This window comes from Rhinopithecus roxellana, chromosome 1 (assembly GCF_007565055.1).
Source record: "Rhinopithecus roxellana isolate Shanxi Qingling chromosome 1, ASM756505v1, whole genome shotgun sequence".
NCBI classification, from domain to species: domain Eukaryota; kingdom Metazoa; phylum Chordata; class Mammalia; order Primates; family Cercopithecidae; genus Rhinopithecus; species Rhinopithecus roxellana.
The window spans coordinates 201,510,132-201,531,704 of record NC_044549.1 but is presented as its reverse complement, the minus strand read 5'-3'; the positions used below and the strand labels follow the sequence as shown (position 1 = coordinate 201,531,704).

The window sequence follows — 21,573 nt, the reverse complement described above, 5'->3', positions numbered from 1 at the left end:
TGCATCCTCCCCTCCATCTCTACCCACTGTTCCCAGGCCCACCAAAGCAACAGGCAATTAGGACACTGGACTCAGCGTCAGGGTATTTCAGCCTGGGCTCTGTAGTGGGCTTTGCACCCCAGCAGCAGGGAGGGCGGGGTGGGCTCAGCTCTGGGCTTTCTCTTCCTGTCTCAATAAGAAAGGCTCCTGTTCTAGATGTTGGGGTCTGGGTTTACATTTTTGCTTGGATGTAAAAGGATTATTTTATAGAAGAAACAGAGGAGGCCTCAGAGACTCTGCAAGTATGAGAGATGCTCGACATGAGCCTAGTTTTTCATGGTTCTTAGGCTGCACAGAGAATGTCAGGATAGGCAGAAGGTAGAACACCTCTTACTTCCACAGCCCATCACTTGAGTGGAATCTATCTGAAAGAGGACTAGGGTGTCCTCTTGTGGCCAGGATGAGTCGTGCTGTGAGCCTCTGGCCTTCCTAAACAACAGGACTGCACTGCATATAGTGATGGAGAAAGATCACAGTGCTTCACTTTTAGGATTTTCCGGTGGTTAAGATTTTCTGGTTGCATCAATCCCAGAATTATTTAACTGTTGGTAACCATGGGAACTCTGTGTGAAAAGGTGGTGATGAAAGTCCATCTGAGAACATTCAGGTCCCTGGAGTAGTGACCATCTCATCTCCTAGGTTATTCACTAGCTCTACACCACCACCACCACCATCCAGGGCAGAATACTTAACTTGCTTAATCTGGAGCTGTTAAGATATTCAGGAGGGACAAAAATGAGGTGGAATCCTGGTGCTGTTGGAAGACACTGATGGCAAGCTGAGATCAGTCTAGAGAAGAGCCTGAGAGTTGCTTGTGGTAGCAACAGTGGCTCTGGTGTGCCCAGCAGGCCTCTGGGCTGTGCTGCTGATGGCCTACCTCCCCCTGTCTTTGCTCTTATGGTTTCATGGTGCGAAAGTTACAGGAGGTCTTGGGTGGGGAGTTGAGTGACTTGATCTAGTGAATTGTTTTCCGCTCCAACATACCTAAAGAATGTGACACTTCCTATCAGTATTGACTTCTCTGGCCATGGCAACTGCTTGGGGCATATCAGAACATTTGGCATGCGGTGGGGGGTATCGTAATTGGAAAATCATGCCCCAGCACACTCTCAGAATCACTAATTTGGTTGTCTTAGCCTTCCTTTGTGCCTTTTCTCCATTACATAGTGTCTTGACCTGTTCCTCATGTCTCGAGACTGTGGCCTGCAGCTCCTTTTTTTGTGTCCCTCTACTCAAGGATCTGTGACTTGGTCTACCCTGGGAAATGTGTGGTTTTGCCTAGGATCAAAGGCCACCTGCTTTTGCCTGGTGGCCTGACCTGGATTTGAGTCCCCTACAGCCTTCTTCCCTTCTTGGCATTTGAGCTCTTACCCTCTTGGTTTGAAATTTGCCCTCCCTTTATCTCCATCCAGGCCAAAGTAGAGAAAAAAACAGAGGCAGCTGCTACAACCCGAAAGCCTGAATCTAATGCAGTCACTAAAACAGCCGGCCCAATTGCAAGTGCACAGAAACAACCTGCGGGGAAAGTGAGTTTTATTTAGACCCACCTCTGGAAGGTGAAGATGGTAAAATACTTCTTCCAGCCTGAGCCACTTGCCCTCTCTTGCACTTTTTCCCTTTCCTTAACTAGTTTCTGCTTCTTCTCCCCCATATTCCCTTCTCTGTGCTTGATGAGTCAGCCATCAGAAAATTTTTTGTATTAACCTTGAAAGTTAATGGAGTTGGGAGCCCATTAGCCCTTTGGAGAATATATATATATATGTATAATTTTTGGCTGGATAAAATGGATCCAAAGACTTTCGTTCATTTCCTTCACACTGACCTTGATGTGAAACCTGTCTGGTATGGATGCAAATACAGTGCACCTACATTCGTTATCAGGAAGACATGGCAGGGGTAATTTCCACCACCTGGAACCCTGGAGCTCCTGTGCTTTACCTTGAACTAAAAGATCCCTCTCATTAACGCTGCTGGATATGGAGATAACTTCATTTGTCCTGGTTCCCCGGGTCACCTCTTAACTGAAAGTTAGGATGCTCATTCCCAGTGGAAACCCACTTAGTATAGGCATGCAGCATCAACTAGAGGGCAGAGGTAAGCTGAAACCACAGGTTCTTTCCCCTTGCTTCTGTAAACCTGGAAACCAGGCCCCTCCTGAGTGCTTGCAACACCTTCCTTAGCTGTAGCAGGTAGGTGTGCCTCTGCCAGAGAAGCCAGCACTCCAGCCCTTAGGGACCAGCATGGGAGGTCTCAGCCTAGGGCTGAGTGAAGAAAGCTGCACTGTGGCTTCTAGGTGACTACTAGAGGTCCTGGGTTCAGACCAAGGCTCATTAAGTAGTTTGCTAACCACTTGTTTACCATCAAAGTTGTGACAAAGGCTAGAAATGAGTGGGTACAATGAGGTATATGGGTTGGAGTTTCTCAGGATTTCTGTACTCTGTGGATAACTCTTCAGCCTGGGGCCTGCATCATTTGCAAAGAAAGGAAGTTGGCAACTATTCCTTCTTGAGAAGGTCCTGGGATTCTTTGTTCCAGAGTCTTAGAGCCAGGGCCTTGGTGTTTCTCAGTTCCAGGGGAAGCCATTCCCGTACTATACAGTGTGGTTGTGCCCCCAGGATTGGGCATCATTGCTCCCCTGCTGAGAGCCTGTTCTTTCCACATGGGCAACTCACAGGGCAGAGGATTAGGCATATGGAGGATTCAAGAAGGTATTTTACCCTTGAGTCAAAAATACTATGCCTTCTTGAGCCCTGAGACAAATGGGCTAAGTGTGGAGGCTGCAGCCGCTCCCCTGGTAGTGGAGATTCTGTATCTATTTGTATTCACATCTGAGCACTGTCCCCTCCTTCCTGTTAGTATCATCTGTGCCCTTGTTGCCAGCTGCCCAATGCTTCTCAGAGCAGCCTTTGCTTCTGAGAGTGGGTCTGGCTGCAGCCATTCCAGGGCCCAGATTTAAGGGAAGCACCCTCTTTGGGTGAGAACAGGTCCACATGATAAGACTCTTGCAGAGAAGAGCCAAGGACACTGTGCCAGCTCTTGAGGAGGGAGCAGGGCAAGGAGGTAGGGCTGTGCCTGGTGGCGCATCAGGCTGGGCTGCTGCCTGGGCCTTGTGAACCACAGCCCCACCCCCAAGGAGCGGTGATGACCAACATGCCCCGCCTGCGCAGCTCTGCTCCTGTCGTTGTGTTGTCTGTTCACGTTTTTCACTCCCCTTCTTGCTCTTTCACATTTCTTTTCCTGTGCTTTTCCACATCTATTCTGTAGAAGATGGGGGTGGAGGTTTAACAACACTTTTTGTTGGTCATTGTGATCACGTGTGGACTCACTGCCTTCCCTGTGTCAATTCTAACCAGTCCTCTCCCTTTGTGTTGTTTTTTCTGTTTTCTAACACTCCAGGTCCAGATAGTCTCCAAAAAAGTGAGCTACAGCCATATTCAGTCCAAGTGTGGTTCCAAGGACAATATTAAGCATGTCCCTGGAGGTGGTAATGTAAGTATAAGCTCTGGTTAGCTGGCATCTGAGACATAGCCCACTGTGGGGTATACTGGGGAGAGAGCCAGGTGCCCATGTAGATAGTATCCCAGTGACCTGAGCTGTGGCATTCTCTTAAGAAGCAGACTAGCAAACTGAGGGGACCTTCATGCTCCCATGTTAGACAGGGTGTTTCTGGCGAGCCCCTGAACACCAGCATGGTGGTATCCACTCAGTATCTTTTTACCCATGTGGGTGGGAGGCTTTGGATTTTTCTCCAGCTATGTCAGAGCCTGGGTCTGAGCACAGAGGTCAGCAGCAGACCTGTTGCCTATCTGGAGTCCATTCCTGGGATGCATATGTTTGTCTGCATGCCCTTGAATTACCGTGGGAGTAATTGCTCTGAGACAGATGTCTACATCTTTCCAGAGCTCACCTTTGAATCCTTGTTACTATAAAATAAGAATTAATCAACATTTTCTTCCTATCCCTACCCCGCGTTTTTCTTCATCTTTGTTGCTCTCCAGCTCTCTGATTTTTCCCCTACTTTATTTTCTCTCCCTACCTTCTCCTCTTTTTCTTTTTTTTTTTTTGAGACAAAGTCTCACTCTGTTGCCCAAGCTAGAGGCAGTGGTGCAATCTCGGCTCACTGCAACCACCACCTCCCGGGTTCAAGCGATTCTCCTGCCTCAGCCTCCCGAGTAGCTGGGACTATAGGTATGCGCCACCACGCCCAGATAATTTTTGTATTTTTAGTAGAGATGGCATTTCACTATGTTGGCCAGGCTGGTCTTGAACTCCTGACCACCTCATGATCCGCCCACTTCAGCCTCCCAAAGTTCTGGGATTACAGGCGTGAGCCACTGTGCCTGGCCCTCCCATTTCCCTTTTTGCTCTCCCTTTTTTTTTTCCCTTCTCTAATCCCTTCCTCCTTTTTCTTCCCCTCCTTTTTTAGTCCCTTTTCCCATTTTTGTTGTTGTTTTTCGAGACAGAGTCTCACTGTTGCCCAGGCTGGCATGCAGTGGTGTGATCTTGGCTCACTGCAACCTCCACCTACCAGGGTCAAGCGATTCTCCTGCCTCAGCCTCCCGAATAACTGGGACTACAGGCATGCGCCACCATGCCCAGCTAATTTTTGTATTTTTAGTAGTGACGGGGTTTCACCATGCTGGCCCAGGCTGGCCTTGAACTCCTGACCTCATGATCTGCCTGCCTCGGCCTCCCAAAGTGCTGTGTTACAGGCATGAGCCACTGCGCCCAGACTTTCCCTCCTTATCTTTTTGTCTTCTTTCCTCTTCCACCCAAACATCCTTCTTTTTGTCTTGCTGCCATTGTGTGCCAGCTCTATGATGGGTATTGGGGACACAAGTGATCCCAGCTCACAGGAAGGTTCTGGTCTAGGGAGAGATAGGGCAAAGTCTTACTGTCGTTGAGTGTGTGAAGAACACCCTGTGTGCTTTCTGCTTGTCACTGTGACAGTGCCCAGGCGAGTGGTACTCAGTGGAGTTGTACCAGAGGCACCAGAAGCTGCCATGCACAGTGCCTGCCCTCACCGCTCCCTTCCAGGCCAAGTGAGACAGCCTGTCTTGCCTCCATTTCTTTTGAGTTCATTCGGTTCTTTCTCCTTGCTGTCCTGAACTGGACTCGGTCCTGCTCCACTTACCCTTTTCATTTTTACACTCTGTTAACACTCCTGCCTCCTCCTTGGTGATCATGACATTCTGCCCATGGCCTACAGACACACCCAGCAGTTCTATCATGAGAAATGCGGCCATGAGCTTTCGTTCTTGCCCCACACAACTCTCCTTCCTGCCCCTCCTTCCTGGTCAGCTTCCCACCACTGCCTCTTCCTGGACTGGGTAGAAATGGCATCCTTTACACTCGGGTAGAGTTGCTTGACCAGACATTAGTCAGCCTGGAACAGGGTCAGCTAAAGTGAGGTGACAAAGATCCAGCCCACGAGGGGCCCAGGCAGCCGCTGAGCCTGGCTTTGTCCTGGATTAAAACAGAAGGTGAACAGGGGTTCTGAGGGAACCGGGTCACTTGTGTAGGTGAGACATAGAGATGCATTTGTGTGTGTTATGTGGTGCATATAAGAGCTCTGAAAATAGTCACCATTAATGTATCACCTGCTGTGATGTTTCCACACTGCCTACACATGACCTCACATGTGTAGGGTTTGTTTGTTTGTTTTGTTTTGTTTTTTCTGAGGGTGAATGTATTTTTAAAGCCTTTTCACTTTAGGAGGCCTCCTTAAACAGAGAGCATTAGGAGACTGCTGTGAGCAGTCTTTCCTGGTGGGAAGATGAGGGTAAACAGCAGCTGGCCACAGCCGAACCCAGGTGCTTTGTTTCCTTCCATAGCCTCCATCAGTCCCTCCGTAAAGCCACCACAAGGAAATGTGCAGTTTAAAATGATGGGCCCCAGGCTGGGCACCATAGTGAGACCCCCATCTCTACAAAGAAGAGTCTGGCTCTGTCACCAGCCTGGAGTGCAGTGGCGTGATCTCAATTCACTGCAACCTTCGCCTCCCAGGTTCAAGCGATTCTCCTTCCTCAGCCTCCCAAGTAGCCGGGATTACAGGTGCCTGCCACCATGCCCGGCTAATTTTTGTATTGTATTGTATTTATTTTATTTTATTTTATTTTAAGATAGAATCTCGATCTGTCGCCAAGGCTGGAATGCAGTGGCGTGATCTCAGCTCACTGCAAGCTCCGCCTCCTAGGTTCACACTATTCTCCTGCTTCAGCCTCTTGAGTAGCTGAGACTACAGGTACCCACCACAGTGCCCGGCTAATTTTTTATATTTTTTAGTAAAGACAGGGTTTCACTGTGTTAGCCAGGATGGTCTCAATCTCCTGACCTCATGATCCGCCTGCCTCGGCCTCCCAAAGTGCTGGGATTACAGGTATGAGCCACCACACTGGGCCTAATTTTTGTATTTTTAGTAGAGATGGGGTTTTGCTATGTTGGGCAGGCTGGTCTCGAACTCCTGATCTCAGGTGATACACCCACCTTGGCCTCCCAAAGTGCTGGGATTATAGTAAGAGCCACTGTGCCCAGTCCCAAAAACAATCTTTTAAAATAAGGCCAGGTGCAGTGGCCCAGGGAGGCCTAGGCAGGAGTATTGCTTCAAAACCAGCCTGGGTTTCAGAGCAATTTTAAATTAGCCAGACATGTGCCTGGCAGCATTAGGTGGCATGTGCCTGTGGTTCCAGCTTCTCAGAAGGCTGAGACGGGAGGATTGCTTGAGCCTGGGTAGTTGAGACTGCAGTGAGCCATGATGGCACCATCACACTTCAGCCTGGGTGACAGAGAGAGACACTGCCTGAAAAAAAAAGGGGTGGGGGAAGGACCTGCTATGCAGACAGAACAGCATTACACACTCGCCACCTACACACATACACAAAGAAATACCGCAGTTACCACCAGGATGAGAAGCTCAAAACAGGATCCTAGTTAATGCTCCAGAAGTGCCCCTGACAGACACACAGACATACCCCTTGATGAGAGCCAGGAGGACACCAGCGGAGTGGAGAGAGGGGAGTGATGAGCCAGCGCCAATATAGTGGCTTCTTCTGTGGCTGGTCCCAGTTAAGATTTTGTGTCCGTTTTGGTTCCATTTCACCCTTGCAAGGGGCTGTGCATGTGTAGTGGGTGCTGAGACCTGCTGGCAGCTGACTTCCACAGCATGTTTTGGTTCCCTGGAGTGTGCCTGCAGGCTCTCACAGGGCGGCAGGCAGCCTGTGTAAGCACAAGCAGAGTGAGGTGTGTGATGCCGTGATTGCTCCTAGGACCACAGAGAGCCAGCGTGGCTTCTGTGGTCCCCGAGGAGGGGACACTTGGGCCAGCCCATAAAGGAGACGCCGCACATGGTTCCCTGAGGCTGAAGCCTACAGTGGAGGCAGGTGGTGTGGGGGAAATGTTTGGAAGCAGATTGTAGACTCCTCCACGTAGCCACCTAAGGAGGGAGAACTGTAGCCTGGAAGTGGTGGGCTTATTAAGTGAGTGAGGCTCAGTTAAGCTTTCTACAACTTTACTGGGCCAGGCACAGTGGCTCACGCCTGTAATCCCAGCACTTTGGGAAGCCAAGGCAGGCGGATCACCCGAGGTCGGGAGTTTGAGACCAGCCTGACCAACATGGAGAAACTCCGTCTCTATTAAAAATATAAAATTAGCCAGACCTGGTGGTGCATGCCTGTAATCCCAGCTACTCTGGAGGTTGAAGCAGGAGAATCACTTGATCCTGGGAGGCGGAGGTTGCAATGAGCTGAGATGGTGACATTGCACTCCAGCCTGGGCAACAAGAGCAAAACTCCATCTCAAAAAACAAAAACCAAAAAAAAAAAAACTTTTTATTGTGGGAATTTTCAAACACACACGTTTGAAAGTAGAAAGGAAAAATAGTAAAATGAACAAAAGGTTCAGATTTTTACTATTTTTTTTACAGGGTACCTCATTTACTATCTACATGAGCAGTCTTGGTTTATCTATATCTGCCTATCCCAAGTATTTTGAAGCCAGCCCTATATATATTATTTATTTGTTAATACTTCAGCATATAGCCGGGCACAGTGGCTCACGCTTATAATCCCAGCACTTTGGGAGGCCAAGGCGGGTGGATCATGAGGTCAGGAGATCAAGACCATCCTGGCTAACACCGTGAAACCCCATCTCTACTAAAAATACAAAAAATTAGCTGGGCGTGGTGGCACGTGCCTATAGTCCCAGCTACTCAGGAGGCTGAGTTAGAAGAATCACTTGAATCCGGGAGGCAGAGGTTGCAGTGAGCCGAGATTGCACCACTGCACTCCAGCCTGGGTGACAGAGCGAGACTTTCTCTCAAAAAAAAAAAAATAGCCGGGCGAGGTGGCGGGCACCTGTAGTCCCAGCTGCTTGGGAGGCTGAGGCAGGAGAATGGCATAAACCCGGGAGGCGGAGCTTGCAGTGAGCTGCGATCCGGCCACTGCACTCCCGCCTGGGCGACAGAGCAAGACTCCGTCTCAAAAAAAAAAAATGCATATATTGATCCATATATTTAAAATATCACTAATAAGGTATGTATTAATACAGGCTTCAACTCTGTTAATCTTAAGTTGTTTTTACTCTACAAGTCTCCACTCCATTCTTTTTTTTTTTTTTTTTTTTTTTTTTTTTGAGACATAGTCTCGCTCTGTCGCTGAGGCATGAAGCTGTAACACATTTTAAATCATATTTTTGTAGAAATAGCTTTAACATTTCAAGTTATTTATCTAGAATGTATTCCTAACATAGGACTCTTATGTCAGAAGCTACATCTGTTTCATGGTGTGGGCTACCTAGGTTTTTTGTTTGTTTGTTTGTTTGTTTGCTTTTTGAGATAGAGTCTCACTCTGTCACCCAGGCTGGAGTGCAGTGGCATGGTCTTGGCTCACTGCAACCTCCGCCTCCCGAGTTCACGTCATTCTCCCGCCTCAGCCTGCTGAGTAGCTGGGACTACAGGTGCCCGCCACCACGGCCAGATAATGTTTTGTATTTTTAGTAGAGACAGGGTTTCACCGTGTTAGCCAGGATGGTCTCGATCTCCTGACCTCATGATCCGCTTGCCTCGGCCTCCCGAAGTGCTGGGATTACAGGCGTGAGCCACTGGCCTTTATTTTTATTTATTTATTTATTTATTTATTTATTTATTTATTTATTTATTTTTGACACAAAGTCTCGCTCTGTGGCCCAGGCTGGAGTGCAGTGGCGTGATCTTGGCTCACTGCAACCTCCACCTCCTGGGTTCAATCGATTCTCCTGCCTCGGCCTCCTGAGTAGCCAGGATTACAGGCGTGCACCAGCATGCCCAGCTAACTTTTGGGTTGTTGTTGTTGTTTTAAAGACAGAGTCTCGGCCGGGCATGGTGGCTCACACCTGTAATCCCAGCACTTGGGGAGGCTGAGGCAGGTGGATCACAAGGTCAGGAGTTCTAGACCATCCTGGCCAACATGGTGAAACCCTGGCTCTACTAAAAATACAAAAAGCTGGGCGTGTGACGCGTGCCATAATCCCAGCTACTCGGGAGGCTAAGGCAGGAGAATCGCTTGAACCAAGGAGTTGGAGGTTGCAGTGCATTGAAATCGTGCCATTGCACTCCAGCCTGGTGACTGTAGTCTCTATAAAAATCCCGTCTCTACAAAAAAATGCAAAAATTAGCGGAGCATGGTGGTGTGCACCTGTAGTCTCAGCCACTTGAGGGACTTGAGTCTGGGAGGATCACTTGAGCCTGGGAGGTTGAGGCTGCAGTGAGCTGAGGTCATGCCTCTGCACTTCATCCTGGGCGGCAGAGTGAGACCCTGTCTCAAAAGAAAACAAGAAAGAAATGTGTGACTCTGCATCTTGGTGAAGGACCATGCCTTGGAGAGTGACTCTGTTAACTTCTTGCATGTGCTGTTGTGGTTACAGCTAAGATGAGCTTGTCACCATTGCTTCAAGACCCATGTTAGGTTGGTTTAAGCAGCTACCAGATCTTTGGCTGGTAAAAGTACCCTTCCCTATGCCCTCTCTTATGAGGGATAAGGATAGGGAGATGTTTGGATGAGGCCTTCATGGCCACCTCTTCTTGAACTGGCCATTTCTTCCCCTAACAAATAACAAGATACCTTGTTTTAAACCCAGATAAAGCACTTACAATGGTGTGACCACCAACTCTGTAGCTGCAGGACTCCCATTTGCTATCAGCACATACTTAGGAGGAGGTATCTGTGCTGTATCCTAACTTCCATTTTGGAGATACCTATAAATATCTGTATAATGAACTATAGATTGAGGAGAAAAGAAACAATTTTCTGTCTATGGAAAATTGCAGACTTTTTGAAAAGATGAGACAAAGTAGAGGCTGTGTGTTTTCACAGTAGTAAGTACTCTGTATGTAATTATCAAACATGTGAAGCAATTATGGTATAGTTCCTGGTGGTGTCCCTTCAAGAGATGATACGAGAAAGAGACGGATTGAAGCGAGAGCCATGTGAGGCCCTATGGAAGGCACCCGTTGAGCTGGGCATTGAAGGATGGGGAAGAAAACATAGTGGGTTTTTTGGGTTAGGCATGAGCTGAGTTTTAGAGGCAAGACTGAGAATGGCTCTGGCAAGCTGGGGATTGTGGGTATTCTGTGCCAGGTCTTGGGCTGTGGGTTCAAATACAAAAATACAGGTGGCATTATATCTGTCCTCTGGGAACATGGTGAAGACCATATTTCCTGACACCAAAGAAAGGAAAACAGGGCTCAAGAAGGTAGCTCACCATTTAGTAGATTGTAGCGAAACCCACCAGAACAGTGCAACACTGCTTGGAGTTGATGTGTTGGAAAGTCAGGCTCTCCTACTGAAGGATAGCGGGGTCACTCATAGGAATGCTGGGATCCCCATCCAGCAACCCAGTGGGCATGCATGGCTATAGACTTAAAAGATGCATCACCTTTTTTTTTTTGAGGCAGAGTCTCACTCTATTGCCCAGGCTGGAGTGCAGTGGCGTGATCTCGGCTCACTGCAAGTTCTGCCTCCCGAGTTCATGCCATTCTCCTGCCTCAGCCTCCCCAGTAACTGGGACTACAGGCACCCACCACCATGCCTGGCTAATTTTTTTTGTATTTTTAGTAGAGACGGGATTTCACCATGTTAGCCAGGATGGTCTCGATCTCTTGACCTCGTGATCCACCCGCCTTGGCCTCCCAAAGTGCTGGAATTACAGGCATGAGCCACCGCGCCTGGCCAAGATGCGCCACCTTTAAATGCAAATTTTTGTATTTTTAGTAGAGAGAGAGATTCACTATGCTGGCCAGGCTGGTCTCAAACTCCTAGCCACAGGTGATCTGCCTGCCTCAGCCTCCCAAAGTGCTGGGATTACAGGTGTGACCCACTGCACCTGGCTGGGAAAATTGTTATAACATGGTTTAAGCAGGAATACTATGATTACACACACACACACACCACCCCCTCCCCCGCCAAGGGGAAAATGCATTGAAAAGGACTGGAAGTAAATATGTTATTCCAGGTTTCTCTGGGTGAGGAGTTGATGGGTAAGGTTTTGAGATGGAACAAAGGGGATATTTAATTGGAGCCTTGATGCTGGTGTTTGGACCTGGTGAAATGACAGAAGAGCTGTCTGGAGCATGCATGGACAGGGTCTGCACAGAAAAGCCTGTGGGGATGTGGAAATGGTGGTTTGGTCTGGCTGGAGGTGGGGTTAGAAGTGAAGGCTGGTGGCTGGGCACAGTGGCCCACGCCTGTAATTCCAGCACTTTGGGAGCCTGAGGCAGGCAAATCACCTGAGGTCAGGAGTACGAGACCAGCCTGACCAACATGGAGAAACCCCATCTCTACTAAAAATACAAAATTAGCCGGGCATGGTGGTGCATGCCTGTAATCCCAGCTACTCCAGAGGCTGAGGCAGGAGAATCACTTGAACCCAGGAGATGGAGGCTTGGGTGAGCCAAGATCGTGCCAGCCTGGGCAACAAGAGTGAAACTCCATCTCAAAAAAAAAAGTGAAGGACAGACATGGTGGCTCACGCCTGTAATCCCAGCACTCTGGGAAGCCGAGGTGGGTGGATCCCCTGAGGTCAGAAGTTCAAGACCAGCCTGGCCAACGTGGTGAAACCCTGTCTCTACTAAAAATACAAAAAATTAGCCAGGTGTGTTGGTGCACGCCTGTAATTCCAGCTACTCGGGAGGCTGAGGCAGGAGAATTGCTTGACCCCAGGAGGCGGAGGTTACAGCAAGCTGAGATCGTACCACTGTACTCCAGCCTGGGCAACAGAGCGAGACTCCATCTAAAAAAAAAAAGAAAAGAAGTGAAGAGCAGGGCCAGGGTGGGTCGAGGGCTCTTGTAAGTATTTAGGGAGATGACCCTGTCTTTGAACAGACTGAGACAGCAGCTTACAGAGGGAGTGAGAAACCCTGAACATGGAGAAGATTTAAAAGGTAGCATGGGGTTGGCTCTGATAATATACCCTCTCTCTGAATGAGTCTTTTGTGTCCTCCTCCTCAGGTTCAGATTCAGAACAAGAAAGTGGATATCTCTAAGGTCTCCTCCAAGTGTGGGTCTAAAGCTAACATCAAGCACAAGCCTGGTGAGTGGCGCCTCCCTTGCCCACTGGGGCTCCCAGGGTATGTAGTCCTGCCATGGGCCAGCTGGGCAGCCTGCTGGCTGGCAAGGGTTTCATCTCTGTGCCTTTAGCATCCCATGAAGACTACCCAGGACACAGTGGTGGAAACAACACAGTCCTTGTTCTGTCAGGGAGCGGGAGTTCAGGTGCTAACCTCTCAGTGGAGGAGTATCAGTCTCTTACGACAGCCATCCACACAGGCATTCTCTTGAGTACCCACTGTGTGCGTGGCACTATTGAACTAGGCCTGGGGAAGCGGTGCACTCTGAGCTGAGAACCTGGGTTGCCTTAAACGAGGATTGCAGGAGCTACTGCTGAAGGAGCTGTATAGAGAGCAGTGTTCAGGTCCCACCTGTCAGATTCAGAAGCAAAGGGGGCTCCTAACCAGTGAAGCATCAGCCACTAGCCCTGGCAGGAGAATGGGAGGCGTTCAGCAACTTGCACTAATGCAGTTTCCTTCCAGCAACATGGTAGGCCGAGCACCCCTGTGGAAGTCACTGTGCAGAGGCTGGGCTCTTGCCTTGGCTAGTACCCTTGCAGCCTTGTGTCCTAGTTCCTGGGTCTACAGCAGATTTGTGGGTAGGATTGCTGCAGCAGCAGGCACACTGGCTGGCCGACCTGGTATCCCAGAAGGCTAGCCACCACAGGCCAGTTAAGATGAAGGCAAAACTCTCTTCCCTCAGGGCGGGCGCGGTCTCTCATGCCTGTAATTCCAGCACTTTGGGAGGCCGAGGCGGGCAGATCACTTGAGGTCAGGAGTTTGAGACCAGCCTGGCCAACATGGCAAAACCCTGTCTCTACTAAAAATACAAAAATTAGCCAGGTGTGGTGGTGCAGGCCTGTGGAGATTTGCTTGAACCAAGAGTGTGGCACTGCACTCCAGCCTGAGCAACAGAGCGAAATTCTGTCTCCAAAAAGAAAAAAAAAACTCCCTTTCCCTCTCAGCGAAGAGTGTGATCCAGTTTAGAATGTGTTCTATTTAGAAAGATCTAAACAGTTCCATTCTTAACCATTTTTTTCCCCTTTTATCTGGGAAATCTACTCCTATGAGATACTTCCTTCTGTAATGACACTGAGTCACTTAGGGTCTAGTTTTTGCCAGGGCTAGGTTTCCCAGTATGGGACACCAGGAGACCTTGGCCAGAAGCTGTGCATGGAGGTCTGCCATGTGAGCTGAGAGGAGATGGAAGAACAGGAGAAGGGGCCCAAGGGGAGCCACGCTGCTGGGCGAGGGGCTGGGTATTCATTGACGGCAGCTCATCCTGCACCCTTCCCCTTGGTCTCATGGGCACACTCTGGCCAGGGAGCTGTGAACCCTGGGCTTGAGTTCAGACCACCTTCCCTCCCCGTCCTAGCCTGAGGTTACTAGATCCCGCGGGCCTGCCTTGGTCCATGTCTTTCCTTTCTCAGCGCACAGCCTCGGGGCCACTCTCCTTTTTATCATTCCTTCTTTTTGCTACAGTGTGATACGGTTAGGGGCTCAGACAATTTTCACAACCTGTCCCTGTCAATCACCAGTTTGGTGGTAACTCTGGGTGAGTCCCTTCTCTTTTGCAGCATGTTTTACCGGCTGTGAAGCAGGGACCGTGGCTGTGAGGACAGGGCATTCGTGAGAATTCAGTGAGGCTGTGCCTGAGAAGCACTGCGTGGCCCAGTTAGCGGGAGGGCACTCCCAGACCAAGTAGAGAAGCAGGGGCTTCGTCCCGGAGGCTGTGCTCGGAGCCCCAGGCCTGCCCAAGCCTGGCCCGCAGCTCGGTGGCTATGGCATGGGGTGGTAGAAGGGATGGCGTTCCTTCTCTTGGAGATATTCCCACTGGCTGGACGGAGAGACTGTCTCAGCCTCACTGTGATAAGAGAAGCCCTCTTTAGACAAACGTGTTCACTGTTCTTCGTTTGCCACCCAGAAGCAGGTCACATCTTTCTCATTTCTAGATTGGGCATATCACCAGTCCTGGTTTTGCCTGCAGGGATATTCCTCTGCCACCCTAGGTGACCAATTCCTTTGTGGTTCCAGGTGGAGGAGATGTCAAGATTGAAAGTCAGAAATTGAACTTCAAGGAGAAGGCCCAGGCCAAGGTGGGATCCCTTGATAATGTGGGCCACCTACCTGCAGGAGGTGCCGTGAAGGTAGCGAGTGGGTCACTGGGGAGGCACAGCTGGGGAGGGGTGGGGACAATGCAGCTAGGGTCAGGGTCCTCACAGGTAGGCACCTGTCACCGCCCCTCAGTCTCTTCAGGAGTCATGTCTTCACCCACACCATTGCTGTTTTCCCATCGTGTATCATCAGTCCTGACTGAGGCAGAAGTGAAGAGGCCCCAGCCCAGCCACCCCTCACCTGTCAGCTGGAGGCAGAACCTTGCTTCTGAGAGCCATGGCCTTCCTAATTGAGCCCATCCAGCCATTTTAGAAGGCCACAGGCTGGGACACAGACCACCACCAGGCGAGCGGGGGTTCTGCACCACACAGTTCTCCCCGGCTGTCACACAAGAGGGGAATGTGGGTTCCCACCCCATGTCAGGCTCTGCTCCTGAGCTGGGAGCAGGACAGCACATTCTTGGCTGCCAGCGACAGCAGGCTGCCTGGGGCCTGCCTCTGCAGGGCTCTGGGACAGAGCTCAAGTGGCAGAGCTTCACATCCTGGCGACTGGCTGGGCCTCTTCTCCCTTCCCTCTCTTCTCTTTCCTCCCTTCCTCCTTCCACAGTACTGTGAGACCTTTTGTGTGCCAAGATGCTGTCTGTCCTTTGTTCCATGTCATCAGCGGGTGGGGGGCCCATGAGGGGCATCTTGCAGGCCCCGAGCACGAGGAAGTCTGCTGCTGCTCGGGTTCAGGTGCGCAGGGGAGAGGGGCCGGGAGCCACTGCCCTGGGCCTACCCTTCCACCTCTGCTCCCCAGTGCCAGCCACTGCCCAGCCCGTCCCCTGTCCCATCCTCTCCTGATGCTCTGACTGAAGCCTTGATAAGCTTCCACGAACATCTAGGGGTCCTTGCTGCCACAGGCTCTCAGTGCGCGCCCCCGCGCCTTGTGAAGAGGCCGCTCTTGCGCCCGTCTCCGTGGGGCGTTCACTTGGCCTTAGTCTCTCGTCCAAGGACACAGTGAGCGAGTGCGGACCCGGATTCACATCTGGGCTTTTCTGACCCCAAGCCTTGTGTGCTTTTCCTTATTCATATTATCTCCCTTTCTCTATTAGTTCTGGAATTAGGGTTTTAAATTAAAGACTGTTTCTCTCACTATGCCGATTAGAAACCACTTGTGCCTTGTCACTTTTTGGGTATTTGGCGACACAGGCTTTCCAGCTCCCCAGTGACCTCTCACAGCTCTTCTCTCTTCTCTGCCTTCCTCACACGGAGTGTTCCATGTCCCCCAGTGTCCTTCTCCTATGAGCCCTCCGGGCCTCCACAGTCTCCCTGGGCTATACCTCGTTGGACACCTTCTTTCTGCCTCTCGTGGACTCCTGGTCCCAGAATGGTGCCCAGCACAAAGCCTCAGTGCCTGTGTTCCTGACCAGACAGATGTACAGGCAGGGCTGCCCGGGAGCTACTGAGGACCCCACTCTGTGTGCAGGGGGTGGCCTGGGTCCAGGGAGGGTCTGGGAGGGTGGGCTGCACCCTTTGGGGGGCTACCCTTCAGGCTTGTTGCTTACTGTTGTCATAGCTACTTATTTGGTACCAGCCTGAGGCCTGGCACCTCTCCCTCAGAGAGGCTTCCTCAGAGCCTCACATGCCACAGAGGGGCTCTGAGAGTGTCACTAGCCCAGCTGCTCCCGACCCTCGGGAGTCGGTCTCCCAGGTGAGGTGGGGTGGGTGGGGCCAGGGCACCTGCCTGGGATTCTCCAAGTGACTGTGCCTTGAGCCAGTGGGTGCCGGGACAGCACGGGTGGGGGCTGTGTGTGAAACCCACCACCATCAACCCATCCCACTCCCCTCCCGACTGACCCTGCACTGTCTCCCCCACTGTTTCATTGTAGACTGAGGGCGGTGGCAGCGAGGCTCCTCTGTGTCCGGGCCCCCCTGCTGGGGAGGAGCCGGCCATCTCTGAGGCAGCGCCTGAAGCTGGCGCCCCCACTTCAGCCAGTGGCCTCAATGGCCACCCCACCCTGTCAGGGGGTGGTGACCAAAGGGAGGCCCAGACCTTGGACAGCCAGATCCAGGAGACAAGTAAGTGGCTGGGCTCGGCCTAAGGGCCAGCCAGGGGCCCTGCCACTGGCCGCAAATTGAAACTCCTTTGTTTTTGACTAGAGTGTGGCCTGAATTTTAACGAAGTAACCTTTTATTTTCCAGGCATCTAATGATGACATTCTGGTCTCGTCTTCCGTCTCCCCCGTGTTCCCCTCTTGTCTCCCCTGTTCCCCTCTCCCTTCCCTCCTCCCATGTCACTGCAGATTGAGACCTACAGGCTGATGTTCCGGGCAAACGCCAAGGCCCGCACCGACCATGGGGCCGACATTGTCTCCCGTCCCCCACATTTCCCTGGCGGCCCCAACTCGGGCTCCCGGGTCCTTGGCCCCCTTTCCCGGACTGTCCACTAGACCAGTGAGCGCTTGGGCGCCGGGCAGCCCGCTAGGCTCGCCTTCCCTCCTGCTTAGCAGCAGCAGCCCCACCCCACACCTCCTCTCCCGCTCCAGCCCAGGCCCAGCTCCCTGCTTTGGTCTTGCCCCATCACTGTGCCACTGCTCCGTGGAGGAGGTTGGGAGGGGGTTGGGGTGGCTGAGGCTAAGTTGGGATCTAGGAGAGGAGAACTAGATTCCACCCTCATCTTTGTTTGGTTCTTTGGTCCAAACCCAAAAGAAACTGACATGCCCTCCCTCCTTCCTGGATCTACCTGGAGGGAAGAGTGGAGGCGGATTTTGAGTGGTGACAGGATGCTGACTGTGGCGCTTAAGCCACTACCTCTCCCTTTGGCGCCACGAATGCGCACCTCCCCCCCCCCCATGCAGGTGGTGTCGGGCCCTTCTTGCTGCCCTGGCCCAAGTTGGGGGTCAGTGCTGCCTGTCGGGCCCTTCTTGCTGCCCTGGCCCAAGTTGGGGGTCAGTGCTGCCTGTCCCCATGCTTAACATACCCGCCTAGCTGCTGTCACATTTTTCTTGTTTTGTCCTTTTATTTTTTTTCTAATAACCTAAAAACTGGCGAAATAGTTCTGCAGGTTGAAGCCATGTCTATATGAAAGTCCTCAGTAAGTGTTAGAGGGAACAGGGCGGAGAGATCCTTACGCCACCCCCGCTGGAGGATGTGGGCAGCTTAGGGCCCTGGAGGCGGTGCAGCAGGGAAGAGGGGTGCAGAGGCTGTGGCTGGTGAGCCGGTCAGGCACACAAGGGGCTCTTGGAGCGTGCACTGGTTGGTTTTGCCATTTTGTGTGTATGCTGCTTTTCTTTTCTAACCAAGAGGCTGGTTTTGGCATCTCTTTCCCATTCCCTGGGATCTGGTGGTCAGCCCTAGGATATAAAGCCAGGGCTGGAGAACAAGAAAGGGCCAGGAGATGGAATTCCTTCAGGCCGGCACCCGCACCCTAGGACATGCAAGCCCTCATGTCCAGGGGAGCCTCATGCGGATAGTGGGAAATCAGGTCTGGAAATTTAAAAATAAAAGGCATGAGACTAAGGCCATCTGCTTCCCTTATGCCCTGACTGGAGAGGGGAGGGAGGAGAGGCGAGGCCCACAGAGGGCATCCCAGCTAGGCCTTGGGATGGCTGCAGTGAGGAGAAATCCTGGGAACTGTATTGACACAAAGATTCTTATTGCACTTGTATTTTTTGTATTAAAGTTTGCATGGTTTCTAATAAAGGATTCAAACATAAGTTTGTAGTGAAATGGCCTGGAAGATTCCAAGGGCTTCTCTGGAGGGGACTGGCTACAGTGTAGATTTGCCTCTGAGGCTGCCCCAGACTTGGCCTCCTGAGGCCCCTCCTGACCTCTGCCCTTCTCTGGTCCTCGAATCCCTTGGAGCTGGAGACGGTAGGGGTCTTGACTTAGGTTTAGATTTGATGTCCATGTGCAGGGAGGCAGTCCTGGGCCTGACAGGTCCTCCCCCTTTCTGAGGTAGCAGTGCCTTATGGAGGTTTGGCACCATGTCCCTAGCTCCCCAGGCACACACCAGGAAACTGCAGGGTCTCACAGAGGAAGTGCTGCCTGGGCCAGGGGGACCAGCTTTCCTCCATAGAGACCATGTGCAGAACACTTCCGTTGTGCCCAGAACATGAGGGAGCCAGTGTTTCGTCAGCAGGAGGAAGGCCCTGCTGGGATGAAAGTGAGAAGGAAACAGTGAGGGTTGGATAGTCAGGAGACACCACAGGGGCAACAGCACAGGCCCAGAGTACCTGATGCCTCTGCTGCGTCTGTCCCGGGGTCATGAGGATGCTGAGGTTGACGACAGGTTCCAGGTCCTTTCGTTCCTTTGGCCAAGGGTTGGGGGGAGGTGGCCCAAGTGGCATGCTTTCTAGGTAAGACAATAGGAGTGGTCAGAGTCCCCTCGAAGGATCCTGCACACCAGAGCACCTGAGAAGGCCAGGACCAGAGGCCCTGTGTGATGTGTACTCCGCAGCCATTTGGGGTGGGACATTTCTGTACTTCCCGATTTGCTTATGGCTCAGACATTACCTGTGTCAGTCTGTGATTCTGTTGTAACAGTTTTAAGAGTAAATAAAGCTGCCTGATGTCCCATCACACAGGCTCCATGCTTCTGTGTCTCGGTTTGCATCTACCTCCCTGATCCTCCTGCCCTCAGCTCACTGTGCACATGATCTCCATGACCTCAGCATTCAGCCCCTCGGCTATGAACTTGTGGATGTGGATACAGGAAGGACCACTGTGCCGCACAGCCCTGGGCCTCGGCTACCTGCAGAACTCTCCCCCAGTCTGCCTGGTAAAGGGCTACTCGACACTTAACTGTCCAAAACTACAAGGACAGTGACAGTTCTGACAGGCTTCCTGTGGTGGGTACCCAGAGGAGCAGCTGTGCCAGCGGACTGGGCTGGTTAACAGCATGGCTGCTTCCTGCTCTTGGCGAAGGGAGGAGGTTCTAACCCCTTTCTTTCTCTCTGAAGACTTGGGGCCACAGCCAGTCCCTGTCCCCCAGCAATAAGCATCTCTCTTCTCTAACTTCCTTCTTCCTCTTTGGGGAACCATGGCCCAGTGTATGGAGGCCCTGAGAGAGGAGCCCCTAGTGGACAGCAGTGGTCACAAGGGATAAATAGAACTTTATTTTAAATAAACATTTGCACTCTGTACACAGCCCCAGCAAAAGCAGGGCTCAGTCATCAGCTGTCTTGCGCACATCAAAGCTGCCACAGGGTCCTCGCAGCAGCTCTGCCAGTAGCGCAAGCAGCTGCCCGTGCTCCTCCTGCACGCTGGGGGGAAGTGCAGCCAGCTCGCTGCGCAGGCTCCGCTCCACCATGCGGCCCAGGGCCCGCCGCAGCTCCCTCAGCAGCCGCACGGTACGCGAGTCACCCTCCAGCCGCAGCAGGTCACTGTCGCTCAGTGAGATGGTGGCCCGGCGCCCGTCATCTGAGGGAACGGAAAAGATGGTGGTAAGCTGTGGTGAGGCCAGGCCCCAGAGGAGCAGCTGCAAAGCGGGGTGGGCGGGAGGCCTGCAGGCACCCACCGCGGATGTGCACGTCCCCGTCGGTCAGGAGCAGCACAGCTAGCGGGTGCACCTGAGAGGAGTCCCGGACGAAGACGCTGCCATTGGACTTGACCGCCATGAAATACGTCAGCCATCGGCTCCGCAACCGTGTGGCCTCCCTAGGGAACACAGGGCTGGTGAGGCTACCCTTTTGGACCATCCCAGCTGCCCCATCCAGGCCTGCATGCCCTCACCTGTTAATGGTCGACTTGTGCAGCAGGATGTTGCCTGATTTGGTCCTATATGTAACGCTGTTGGGCTTGAACTTCCCCTGCCGGGTGACCTTGCCCTGCCTCACCTGCAGGGATGAAGGAAAAGATGGGTGGGGCTGAGCAAGGAGCTGCAGACAGGGAAGGAGGCTGGGACCTGGTGAACTCCACTCCCTCCCAGAGGCAGCACCTGGATGAGGTTGGGGTAGAGGCCAGCCATCAGCACGCCCTTCACCAGCTCCTCCTCCTCACTGTACTCGTTGCACTGGGCAGAGGCCAGGGTGCAGTCCGAGGGCTTCCCCACCAGGAAGGCCTCATAAATGTTCTCCGAGAACTGCTTGATGAGTCCTAGGGAGACAGAATGTGCAGTGAACCTACAGTCCCTAACCACAGGCTAGGGGTAACAGAAGCTCAGTGGGGGTGGGAGGAGCGGGAGGGGCTCAGGAAAGCAGGCGTGGGCCCAGCTGACCGTGGATGAAGCGCAGACTAGGTGCGTAGAGCAGGTTTTCCTCCAGGTAATTCTCCCTGGAGCTGCGGTCCTGCCAACGCAGCACCTCCTCCCAGCCGGCAACAGCCCGCACAAAGGCCAGGTGGTCACTGCCACTGTCGTGGCTCAACAGTGCTTTCACCTGGGAGGGGAGAAGAGGGCAGCCGGGTCGCAGGCAGGGGCTAGACAACGCCCCCTCAGAACAGCAGTGGGTGGAGGGCTCCAGGAAGGAGTCAGGACTGACCTTGTCCACCTCTGCCCGGTTCTGTAGGCTGCTGCTGAAGGGGTCCCGGGTAAGGCAGGAAACGACCACCAGTAGCGGGTGCAGGCAACGGAAGATGGCGGCCAACACTATGGCCTTGGCCAGCCGGGGGTCAGTGGAGATGTGAGCCAGGCGCTGCCCCAGGGTGGTCAGGTACTCCCGCTGGTCCAGCACCCCTGCAACGGCTCAGCTGTCAGTGCCACCCTCAGGAGCTACTACTCCCCAGCCCAGCCCAGCCCAGCCCCTACATACCGATCTCCTGGAGCAAAATCACAGCCTCGTCCACTGCCTTGATGTTTGGACTGTCCACAGCCTTGGACAGGAACTCCACCGCCTACAACAAACAGAGCCAGAGCCCGCCATG

General features: G+C 52.4%; 2 protein-coding genes across 10 annotated transcripts in view; one reads left to right on the top strand and one right to left on the bottom strand.

Moving 5' to 3' along the window:
- The window catches only part of MAP4 (microtubule associated protein 4), a 228,598-nt gene extending 209,305 nt beyond the window's left edge, over positions 1 to 19,293 (top strand). For all 4 annotated transcript variants that reach the window (XM_010374739.2, XM_030936494.1, XM_010374729.2 and 1 more), the window contains 6 exons: positions 1,452 to 1,565; positions 3,436 to 3,528; positions 12,519 to 12,600; positions 14,651 to 14,763; positions 16,602 to 16,791; positions 16,915 to 19,293. In XM_010374739.2, coding sequence (XP_010373041.1) covers positions 1,452 to 1,565; positions 3,436 to 3,528; positions 12,519 to 12,600; positions 14,651 to 14,763; positions 16,602 to 16,791; positions 16,915 to 16,922 — 600 coding nt within the window. In that variant the 3' untranslated portion in view covers positions 16,923 to 19,293. The remainder of the gene's footprint in view (positions 1 to 1,451; positions 1,566 to 3,435; positions 3,529 to 12,518; positions 12,601 to 14,650; positions 14,764 to 16,601; positions 16,792 to 16,914) is intronic.
- Positions 19,294 to 19,806: 513 nt separating this feature from the next.
- Positions 19,807 to 21,573, bottom strand: part of DHX30 (DExH-box helicase 30) — a 52,570-nt gene continuing 50,803 nt past the window's right edge. For all 6 annotated transcript variants that reach the window (XM_030936529.1, XM_030936519.1, XM_030936526.1 and 3 more), the window contains 7 exons: positions 21,462 to 21,543; positions 21,192 to 21,385; positions 20,930 to 21,089; positions 20,651 to 20,808; positions 20,446 to 20,549; positions 20,231 to 20,370; positions 19,807 to 20,133 (listed from right to left, as the gene is read on the bottom strand). In XM_030936529.1, the coding sequence (XP_030792389.1) occupies positions 19,880 to 20,133; positions 20,231 to 20,370; positions 20,446 to 20,549; positions 20,651 to 20,808; positions 20,930 to 21,089; positions 21,192 to 21,385; positions 21,462 to 21,543 (1,092 nt within the window). In that variant the 3' untranslated portion in view covers positions 19,807 to 19,879. The remainder of the gene's footprint in view (positions 20,134 to 20,230; positions 20,371 to 20,445; positions 20,550 to 20,650; positions 20,809 to 20,929; positions 21,090 to 21,191; positions 21,386 to 21,461; positions 21,544 to 21,573) is intronic.